This window comes from Ailuropoda melanoleuca, chromosome X (genome assembly GCF_002007445.2).
Source record: "Ailuropoda melanoleuca isolate Jingjing chromosome X, ASM200744v2, whole genome shotgun sequence".
Classification (NCBI taxonomy): Eukaryota; Metazoa; Chordata; class Mammalia; order Carnivora; family Ursidae; genus Ailuropoda; species Ailuropoda melanoleuca.
Genome location: NC_048238.1, coordinates 75332628 through 75344273, shown reverse-complemented (window position 1 = coordinate 75344273; position 11646 = coordinate 75332628). Strand labels below are relative to the sequence as shown.

The following is an 11646-nucleotide window of genomic DNA, read 5'->3' as shown; positions in this document are numbered from 1 at the left end:
CTTTGAGCTAAAAGGCTGTTTACACAATATACACATTCTTTACTTACAGAGCAAAATAAACTTAACACTTTTATATTAAAAACCTGGGGTACAGTAGGATTAGTAGCACCATGAGAAATAATTCTTCCCCCAAACTGCAGTCTTTTATTTTACTCAGTGTGATTTAATTGAAATTTTAACGTGCTGTTTTAAGTTACTGGGCAAAATATATAATCTTCATCTTATAATCCTTGGGGAAAGTCATTCTGGACCCAAAAAGTTAATTCATTTCCTTATTTCATTCATAGAAAACTAACAGAGATCTTGCTCTGGCACATTGCTGAGGTACATCTGAATCTTCATGGCTACTAGTCGGCAGGTTCTCTTGGTCATATATAGTAGCACCATTGATGGCAGCAGTGGTAAAGTTGGGAAGAGTGAGACGTTGCATCCTGGGAATTTTATATATATATATATATATATATATATATATATATATATATATATGTATATATGTCACATTAAAAAACACAAGGAATTCTTCAAAATGTTATGTCCTCTTCATGCACACTTGACATCGGCTAATACGTGTCCTCAAGTCTCCTGCTTTCAGTGTTTCCGACTGAGGTTTGCTGGGAAATAAGAAACAAGACAGTCAAATTAGCCTTTTCTGGTTTTTCAATTCTATTATTGGTTCAAATTCACACCCAAACATCCTATTTGTGCTTAAGTAGCTCTCCTATGACTTAAAGACTAACTTTTGAGCAATGTGATCTAGTGCAGTAGCCAGTATGGCCGAAGAGCCATTAGTGGTCATAGTTATTTTTGTGACTCTTCTCTCTACCACTATTACCTTTGTCTCTCCCTCTTTATCTCTTGTACATTTTTCTAATAGTCTTAGAATGAGGGAGATCTGGGCAACTGATGATAAATAAATGATAAAATATATGCATATGAAATGCAAAAAGATACTTGTAAGAAAAATATCAAGTAATGATAACTCAAAAGAAGCAATATATAAAAATTAATTTAAACCAAAAATGCAATACATTGAACTATCCTGAAATACATATACTATATGTGGTCTTACTCATTCAGACACTTTGATGAGAGCATTGAAAACATCCTGGGAAAGGGGTACCTTCAAGACTCAGGTGGTTAAGTATCCAACTCTTGATTTCGGCTCAGGTCATGATCTCCATGCTGGGCATGGAGCCTGCCTAAGATTCACTCTCTCTCTTTCTCTCTCTCTCTGTCCTTCACCTACTCCTCCCACCCCCTCCCATCTCATGCTCTTAAAAAAGAAAAAAAAAGAAAGAAAAGAAAAGATCCTGGGAAATGAGATCACTGGACTGAGGCAGGGATCATAGATCACAGCTTCAATCTTCAATTCCTGGGGTGGCCTCAGTCTAGCTGAACAGCTCACTTATTGCTGAGCAGGTCACATAACCTTTTCTTGCTTTGTGTGTTTGCTACTGAAGGATTACTACTACCAAGCCATCTGAAAGCACACATACCTAACATTAGCCAAGTCTGTTTTTGTGTCCTGAGTCAGGTATGTGAAAAGAACAAGCACAAATAAAAAACACAGACCACTAAATCTTTAACATTTTTGGGGTATAAACCATCCATGAATTGCTTCCCTAGTACTTTTGAAGGAAGCTTAGGACTGAACTAAAGCCATAAGTACCTTACCTGAACATGTCTGACACATCTACAGTTGCTAGCCAAAAGCTGTAGGAGTTGGCATAGTAGTTGCAGGTACCCCGCCCATGACATTCAATGAAGGGAGCTGAACGAAACTCTTCCAAGCAGGAACCAGGGGAGGCCAAGGCTTGGCCTGAGCCCTCTGCTCCTGCGCTTGTGTGCTAGAAAAGATAAGGAAAAATGTGCTTAATACCTTAGTGAATACCCAAAGATATGTGCTAAATATGGCCAAAAATTCAAATCCAGTGAAGGAACTAGGGCAAGAGATAAGAGAATAGTTTCCACACCAAGGGTACTCAACAGAAGCAACAGGCAGATTATGAAAATATATTCCAGAAAATATGTGAAGGGGAACACAATATTTGGACAGAACCTATTTGAGGTTCACCCTTCTTACTATGCAAATGATAGGGATTCCTTGTATTGGGAAGATACACAGATATGATGGACAGTCAGCTATGATGACAAAGACAAGGCAGAGCATTTCATACCATCATGAAAGAATAGCCAATCCAGAGAGAATCCCATCCCTGAGGACAACGGGGAATCTGGATGGTCTGACTGTGAACTGCGATCACCATGGCTGGAGCTTCACATACTGCACATCTGGTAATGGAAAGGGAGGGGAACACAATCTACACAGTGAGTATGTGGGAACAGTCCCTCTTCTTTCAAAGCCTTCCTGGTATAGAAGCCCATTAAGGTGTCTTCAATGCTCACAAAAGCAGGAGAAAAATGCACTTCAAGAATTGCTTTTTCATAAGCCCTCTCTCCCAATATACTTAATAAAGTTATAAACGACAACTGTAGGCTTTTTTAATAATAGAAACCACACAACCACTGCTATAGCATTTTCATTTTCCATTCTGCCTTAAATTTGTATTCATATTTGCTATAGTCAATGCCATAATTGCTGTAAGAGTTTGGCTTCGTGTATTGCACATACTATTTGGTGTCAAAGCACCCAACTGAATGGTAGACATTTAGTAATGCTAAAACTGTGGTAAGAACAATGTCTGGTGAACTGGAAAAGACAAGAAACAGACACTTTCTCAATCCCCACCCCTTATTTTTGGTCCAAAGGATATTTATTAACCATTTGGCCAAATCTAGAAAGATATAGCATTTCCAGAATGCTGGGCAGCTACCCAGGCACGTGGAGATGTGGCTTAAATCTAAAATATCAAGTAAAACAGCAACACAGTAAATATAACTGAGTCTACCAAATCTTTAATAAATATAATGAAGGGACCTTCTGACAAATGACTGAACCCATTTGATGAAGTTGATCTACAAAACAGGAAATACCTTTAAAGGACCTTTTTATTCCCAAGAGTTGGGACTGACAAAAGTCACAAAAAATAAATTCCCCCCAAATCTGGGCAAATGTACTAAAAAGGGCACCATAAATTTGCTACTAAGAGAAACTGAACTGGGTTTAATCTTTACATTCAATGTCAAAGAAACTAGACTTTCCAATGATTCATCCTTTATGGTGAGTGGACTCCTCAATCAATTGGGCCACAATCGGAATGAAAATGGCAGTATCTCATATGCCTAGGACATTGAGTTAACTAGAGTTCTAATGTGGCAAAACTCAAGGAAGTCTCTACTAATGGTACTTCTCTTCTGTTAGTTACTCATGCTCCAAACCTCACCTATCACTTCCTGTCTCATAACTAATCAACTGCCAAATCCTATCTATTGTATTAAAGTGATACATGTCCCCCACTGACAATTCCAATCCATTCCTATTGGGACTACAGCAATACCTTAACTCTAACTGGTCTCTGTATTTAAGGACTATCTCCTCTGTAATCTATGTTACGTATCGATGGCTCTGTAATTTTCCCTGAAGTGTAGCTCAAACACTTTTCAAAGCTCCCCATTCTATACTAGATCAATTCCAAAATAAAACCTGACGCTGAAAGCCTTCTACAATCTGGGTCCAAGTTAACTCCCCAACCTCTTCTCCCTATGCAACATTTACAAGCTACTTTCTAGACATATCAATCAACTACCCATTCCCATGTTCTCTGCGTAGTATGCCCTTCCTGCTTATAACTACCTATGTCTCAAGTCCTTCCCATCCTTTAAGTACTAACCAGGTCAAAATACATTTCTTCCATGTAGTCATCCCAAATTTATCCAATTGAAATTAAACATTCTTTTCCTTATGCTTTCATAATGTTTTATTAGCTCTATTGTAATGGATCTTAGCCAAGACTGATATATATTATATTAATTTACATATATTTGCCTAGTGATTAGTCTGATTTCTTTCTATATTACACTATGTCTATCATAGGGTCTGATCAAAAGCAAATCCCCAATTAATATGGCTTAAACTAAATACCTAACTGAATATTATAAAGGCATCTCTGTCCTACCTAGCCTGGGAAGAATATGATCAAATTATACCAGCTTTAGACTCATTTCTGACCAGCTAAACTAACTGGGGATTGATAAAAGTCCAAGCTACACCAATGTCTCACCGACTAATAAATGGCTGGATGCTCTGGCCCTTCAGGGGCTCCATGCTCATTGGCATGGGCTCTGGGGTGGACAGCCAGTAAGAATAGTCATTTCTTGAAGCAAAGTTGCAAATGTTATTGATGTTGCAGAACATGAAAGGCATGGTACTGAAGCGACGAAGGCAGCTGCCAGCCGTCCCTAGGAAGAATTGGGGAGAAAAGGATGAAGGACTATACTACAATGATAATTTAGTTTCTTTTGAAACCATAACAAACAACCTTTCGGGGAGAAATCTGCCCACATTTCTTAGGTAATAAATATACTTTGTTTTAGGTCTTCAATTGTAAGATGCACGTTTACTTACACTTTTAACACTTCTAAAATCAGAATATATATTTATCTAAATTACATATATATAATTTATGTAGACATTTATTATTGCAGTTCATCATATATTCTTCAACACTGTTTTTATACTGGTGATGCACTTAGAAACAACAGTGTCTTATGGAGAATATTGAGCAATTTACTGTGAACAAGTGAAGAACACACACAGAGTTCCTGTATTATCTTGTTAGTACTTCCTCTCCAGGCTACCTTCTCTTCTTCCCAGACATCCTCAGTATGTATCTTGTTTGTTTTTGCAATCTCTTTGAGCCTAGGGACAATGGCAGTGCTGACCAATATGCACAGCAACCATGAACACGTTTGGAGGTGAATAATAAAAAGGAAAAATTAAGAGAGGAAGGAAGGATGCAAGGGGAAAAGAAATTCAGAACTGGTAAGGGCAACAGAGGTTATCTCGACCAGTGATCAGACCTATTCTTATTTATTCACCAAAGAATGATGAAAAATGATGTACCCCTTTACACATTTTTAAGTTTAGATATAAAATTTTTCATCAGAATTTCAAATTGATACTATGCCAGTTATTAAGGTATTGGTTATTGTCTCATGGCTCCAAAGCTACCTTTCTATACTCCACTTTGTGATACTGGAGCCTGGGGCCTTGCAAACGACATTGCAAATGTTACCAGCTGTCATGTCTAGTGTTTGTGAATATTTATATTTAAAAACAAACTTTTTCTCTCTCTTTTAAATATATCCAACGTAATGACTTGAAACCTGACAATAAACATTTTTTAAAGTACATAAACTCATCTTTAACAAGTGGAAGTCATTCAATGCTCCTTTTGCATTTGGAAATTATATGTCCATTCCACTTTTCTCACATAGTTTTATACTAACGTGTTTTTTCAGTTTTTTATTGATTATCCTATCATATTTCTCTGAAACAAAAATGTATAATAACTTTAAAAAACTTTCTATGATCATAAGGCTTTACATGTTAAATATTTTTTGAATTGTCATCATTATATTGGGAATTTATAAAAATATAGATATTATAAATTTTGATAATTACTAAACACAAAAAGTAACCTTTTGTTGGAAATGCATTTCCTAATGAGATGGATTAGAGTGTGTTATAGAGCCTCAGCTAATGGAGACTTTAACGAAACCATTATTTTGAGTTGACCCTTAGAATTTGTCCCTCAGAGGTTTTCACACTTCAAGGTAATATGTGATAGTATGATTCTTTCATAAAGTGGGAGATGGGTGATAGTGAAAGGGGGTGTGGGAAATGGGACTATCCAAAGGCAGTTCAACTTCAGAAGAAAGTACATATGAAAGTTGAGGATTTGAAACTTGATTCCTTTAAAATTTATGCCTGTGTAGTTCTTGGAAATTCCTCATGTATCCAAAGGAATATGCTTATCTCAGACTGAAGATGACTGATAAAAGATCAATACTTCTTAAACCTAGTGCATCGGCATAATCATTGAGAATTTTTATATAAGAGGTGGTCTAGGAATCTTTTCAAAAGTTCCCCAGGTTGAAAATCATTGATTTAGCCTAATTAATTCTTTTTTCAGAGTAAAAAAACTGGCCCAGAGAAAGGTAACTAACTCAAGGTCATGTGAGAGTGAATGACAAATTGGCATAATTGAAAATGGATGGATTCAGCACTGGGAGATGTTGGATTCAATTCTTATCTCCATCATTGAGTGAGTAGGTTTGAATTAGTCACTTAACCTCTTAGCCAGTTTTTTTGTGTATAAAATATAAGAAAATAATACTTGTCCTATATCCTTCTTGATCATAGTTGTGAAAATCAAATTGGAGAATGGAAATCAAAGTGCTTTTTTATTTATAAAGTAATTTAAAAATAAAACTCACATTACTGCCTAATTGAGGACATGGCTGGAGATATCCTTGGTCTCAGAAAGAAAAGAAAAGGAAAAGGTACATGAAAGAAAGGCCCACAATGATGAGAACAGAGGTGTTTTGTTGCATCTGTGTTTTAGATGGCACACGATGATGCAGAATTCTGTATGGTCTCCAAATTTTCAGAGAAAATTCTGAAGAAAAATCCCATGAATTCTTAATGCCTCCCATTTTCTAAAACTGTAAGGATTTAATAGTCTAATGATTCTTAGTATTTTTTTTTGCTCCTATACAGAACAGTTTTAGTATTCCATCTGTTACCGCCACCCTCTTTTTTACACACCATAATCATTTTACTAATCCAACATAGACTGTATTTATTTGATCAGGGGATTGTTTCTTTAACATCAAAGCTATAGCTGCCTCTATTCTTTGCTTAGCCCTCCAGCTCTTTCCAGTTTGATCCCTGTGTGAGCCATAGAAGAGACTCTGCAACCTTGGATCCCCCTTGGGATCTTGGGCCCTAAATCATGGCCTTCCCATGTCTGAGGCCTATACTGTCCCTGAGTCAGGGCCAGTTTGTAGCCTCCAAGTCTGAATGCATAGTATGACAGCCCTTGTTTGACCAAATACATGCATTTTGAAAAGTTACAGTGACATACTGGATAGAAGATTCCATTTTCTCTTTGAATTACATTTTTTAATTTCACAGTGCTCAAAAACTTCTAATGGTTCCCTATCTTGATAGTCAGGGATTTTAAGTTTACAAGCTTGATTATAGGTATCGGTTAAGACTCTGATAGTGAAGAGAGAATGGCCTAAAAGGAGAAAAATTTTATGGGAGGAAGACTAAAGAGATTTACGTAAAAAATAAGAATATTTTCAATGTGAAGATTTGTCAATTATAAAATTAGAAAAAGGAGATGCTACCCAAAGAAAGTAAATGTGGGAAGGAAAAATAGCAGAGGAAAGATGAAAAGGAGACAGAGAAAAGTAGAGGGGGGAGAAGAAAGTTGGCGGGCAAACTCCTCCTTTATCTGGCTTCATAAAATGACCTGTGACTCTTGGCTTCCATGTCAGTGGAGATGCCTACTCTGGTGGGCCAGCACTGCCTGGCAGGTGTGGCCACATGCCCTGGGAACAGAGTGAGTAGAGAAGACCTCTGGAGGTCTCTGTTGCTGCAGAACTGTTTTCACAAAACAGCCTAGCTAAAGAGACCAGGAGAGACTGTGGACTCTGGGAAACAAACTGAGGGCTTCAGAAGGGAGAGAGGTGGGGGATTGGGATAGACCAGTGATGGGTATTAAGGAGGGCACATATTGTGTGGTGCACTGGGTGTTATACGCAAGTAATGAATCATGGAACATTTCATCAAAAACTGGGGATGTACTGTATGGTGAGTAACATAACATAATAAAAAGTTATTATAAAATAAAATCTTTAGGGGCGCCTGGGTGGCTCTGTCGTTAAGCGTGTGCCTTCAGCTCAGGGCGCGATCCCGGCGTTCTAGGATCGAGCCCCACATCAGGCTCCTCCACTGGAAGCCTGCTTCTTCCTCTCCCACTCCCCCTGCTTATGTTCCCTCCCTCGCTGGCTGTCTCTCTGTCAAATAAATAAAATTAAAAAAAAATAGACTTCAGGAAGCCTCTTACTATAGAGACCCCAGAAACTGGGAGCCCAGACTATCTTCTTAAATGTCTTTGTGGAGACAAAGGGGATAATGATCCCTAAAACTGGCAGCTGCAGGTCAAACAATAGGGCTTTGAAATCCAAAGTCAAAATTCCACAAAAAGAAATGTTAAGGATTGGAAGAGCTCTTGAGAGTCATCCAGTCCAGTCTTATCCCATTGACCAATCTGCCTACCACAGTATAGAGAAGATGCACGGGAACACATTAAATGAAGTATATTTTATATAGAAATATGGTGCTTTGCATAGTTTTAATCTACTCTGATAATACTTTACAAAGCTAAGACACTTATTTTTAGGAACTATAAGCTAGCATAATTAAGAAATGACCTTACTTTCTTTGATTCAAGATTCTCTTCAGAATGTACCTTTCAACTTGATGAGACCAGTGTCAGAAAAGAAAAAACTATCTCCGTGAATAAACACTGACTACTTAAGCTATACCGTAGGGAGCCCAGGAAATCTGTTTCCTTAATAACTAAGCTAACAGAGAGTACATGTGGCCTTTCCCCAAATGTGCTGCTTTAGGCCAAGAATTGTACCTCACACTAGCTAACTAACGCTTTTAGAGTAACGTATTATTTATTTAAAACAGTGAATATATTTACCTGCCCTTGACATGGTCTTCAATTTGGAAGCCCCCCAAAAATAGAGAGATACACTTTGTCCATGGCTACTCCAGAACCCAACGGGATTTTCAAAACAGAACACATAGTAAAAAATAAGATGCCAGTTATCTCACCCAAGTCTTGACCATGAGCTCTTTTATTTCCTTGAACATACAGGAGAGAAAAGCCTTCATAAATTTGCACAGTTCCATGTGGGCATTGTGGTGCATCTGTTGTCTGGCTGTGACGTGTGATGAGGAATCCATGAGCAATAGAGGAAGTTCCTGGAGGACCTGGGGGACCTTGCATTCCATCTGGTCCAGGGGGACCATCCAAACCACGGGTACCTATTTCCACGGAATCATCAGTATACAAAATTTAAGTGAGCTCTGATCCTCCTATTATGGCTACTGACAAAACATTATGATCTCATTTGATTCGTTAATTTAGTCAATATTTATAGAGTGCCTATTAAGGTATTGTCAGATATCATGGATTTGGAGATAAATAAAATATGGTCCCTGCCCTTAAAGAGATTTAAATATATATTTTTTCTAATGGAATTGGTTGACAACATTAGGCACTAAATGAGTACTGGGTGATGGAACATTAGATGGGAAGAAGTGATGCTTATTTAGGAAGTCTGTGTGTTATCTAGTCTCTTGCTCTACTAAAGGAGTCCAAACCCCAAGACAAAATTTCAGTCTGCTGTTTTGTTCATCAGCGAGAAAGGAAGAGTGTGGTTGCCATCAGTCTGCCAGTTTCAGTGCTAAAGAACATTTTCCTTTGAATCTGTCTGGGGAATTATTCTCAGGCATACTTTTTTGTTTAGAGAATAGGCAGGGCACTACTAAAGCAGCCTTTTCAAAATGTCTATTTTCAATTTACCACTGGTTCCCTTTCTCTGTTTAGTGTCTTTATTTGCACCTATTTTAAAATTCTCTTTATAGACAGGCCTTTTACCACTGTGTATATGCATTCTCATTTTGGGGAAACTTCACAGCAATGCCCATATGTGATGAAGATGACACTAACTTGTTTCCTCCCTGCTATACAGTTAATGAAATGGTAGTGTATTGGTTCCAGGAAGGCCACAGGTATTACTAGTCTGGCTTGCTGCCACTGATATTTTTTGCCAATAAATATTCTTTATGTTTATATCATTTAGAGTTATATTTATATTGTCTAGAGTTGCTAACACATATTTAAAACCTACTGAGTTTATGATCTCTTATTTCTGCTTTAGCAATCTTACTTCAGTGTGTTTTTAAATTTTTTTATTGAAGTATAGTTGACCTATAGTATTATATTCACTTCAGATATATGACATTGTGATTCAACAATCCTATACATTACTCAGTGCTCATCATGATAAGTAAGCACTCTTAATCCCCTTTATCTATTTCCCTTCCCCCCCCCCCCCGACACACCTCCCCCCTTCTGGTACCCATCGGTTTGTTCTCTGTATTTAAGAGTCTGGTTTTTTATTTGTCTCTTTTTTCCTTTGTTCATTTGTTTGTTTCTTAAATTCCACAAATGAGTGAACTCATATGGTATTTATCTTTCTCTCTCTGACTTATTTCACTTAGCATTATACCCTCTAGATCCATCCATGTTGTTGTAAATGACAAGATCTCATTCTTTTTTATGGCTAAGTAATATTCCTCACACACACACAAACACACACACACACACCCCACTTCTACTTTATTCATTCATCTATCGATGGAAACTTGGGTTGCTTCCATATCTTGGCTATTGCAAATGATGCTACAATAAACAAAGGGGTGGGTATATCTTTTTGAATTAGTGTTTTGTTTTCTTTGGGTAAATACCCAGTAGTAGAAATTACTGGATCATGTGGTAATTCTATTTTTAATTTTTTGAGGAACCTCTATACTGTTTTCCACAGTGGGTGCACCAGTTTGCATTCTTATCAATAGTGCATGAGGGTTTCTTTTTCTCTACGTCCTTGCCAACCCTTGTTATTTCTTGTCTTTTTGATTCTAGCCATTCTGATACATATAAGGGGATAGCCCATTGTTTTGATTTGTATTTCCCTGATGATTAGTGATGCCAGGCATCTTTTCATGTGTCTGTTGCCATCTGTGTATCTTCTTTGGAATATGTCTATTAAGCGCCTCTGTATTTTTTATGGCAAGGTGACTCAAATTCTTTTTGGAAGTAGCTTGAGAACATACTGGAAATCTAGTGGGTACCAGATACAATATTATCAGGAACACCTGTTTATGAATGAACTAAAAACCTGAAAATCAATTTGTCATCTCAGTATAAGATGCCACTCTGACTCTCAAAGCTCTATGGGGAGCACTTTAAACTTTACAAACCTTACAACCGTATTACTGAATTTTACGGGGGAAATTACACTCTGTTGTCATATTTTCAAATGTGGAAAGATTCACAATAGTTTCAAGATGATCATGGGATTTAAATCAACATATTGAAAATAATCAGAACAGGAAAGTACAATGAATACCTGGAAAAAACCTCATCTTGAGGAAAAACTGTTTTCCAGTGCTCTAAACACATAAATAAAAACAAGCTCTCCATGCTTCTCTTACACCGGCAAATCTCCTTGTATGTGCTGTCCTACTTTCCCCCACCAACAGATTCACCAGCTAGTTATACTCTCCCAAGAGAAAAACTCTCACAGCTGCAGTTGGACGTCTAGAGGTCTCTCAGACTTGAGACTACTATCAACAGCAGTGTTTTATTTGTCTCACCTGGCTGGCCTGGCAGACCTGGGTCTCCTTTGCGCCCTCCTGCACCATCAAAGCCAGGGAGTCCATTGCGCCCCGGATCTCCTGGAGGGCCAATTGGACCTACAGTAATTAAAAAAAATGATCTTCAAATATGGGTATAATAATTCCATACCCAGACAGATCTAGGAAACTTAAGGTCCTTGAATGTCACTAAATTCATAGTCTGGCCTTGTCCTTAA

At 37.6% G+C, this 11646-nt stretch overlaps 1 protein-coding gene across 4 annotated transcripts in view; it reads right to left on the bottom strand.

Annotated features, from left to right (window-relative positions):
- Nucleotides 1–471: 471 nt before the first annotated feature.
- The window catches only part of COL4A5 (collagen type IV alpha 5 chain), a 224592-nt gene continuing 213417 nt past the window's right edge, over nucleotides 472–11646 (bottom strand). For all 4 annotated transcript variants that reach the window (XM_034650010.1, XM_002925583.4, XM_034650009.1 and 1 more), the window contains 6 exons: nucleotides 11429–11527; nucleotides 8819–9031; nucleotides 4182–4359; nucleotides 2178–2292; nucleotides 1675–1847; nucleotides 472–611 (listed from right to left, as the gene is read on the bottom strand). In XM_034650010.1, the coding sequence (XP_034505901.1) occupies nucleotides 530–611; nucleotides 1675–1847; nucleotides 2178–2292; nucleotides 4182–4359; nucleotides 8819–9031; nucleotides 11429–11527 (860 nt within the window). In that variant the 3' untranslated portion in view covers nucleotides 472–529. The remainder of the gene's footprint in view (nucleotides 612–1674; nucleotides 1848–2177; nucleotides 2293–4181; nucleotides 4360–8818; nucleotides 9032–11428; nucleotides 11528–11646) is intronic.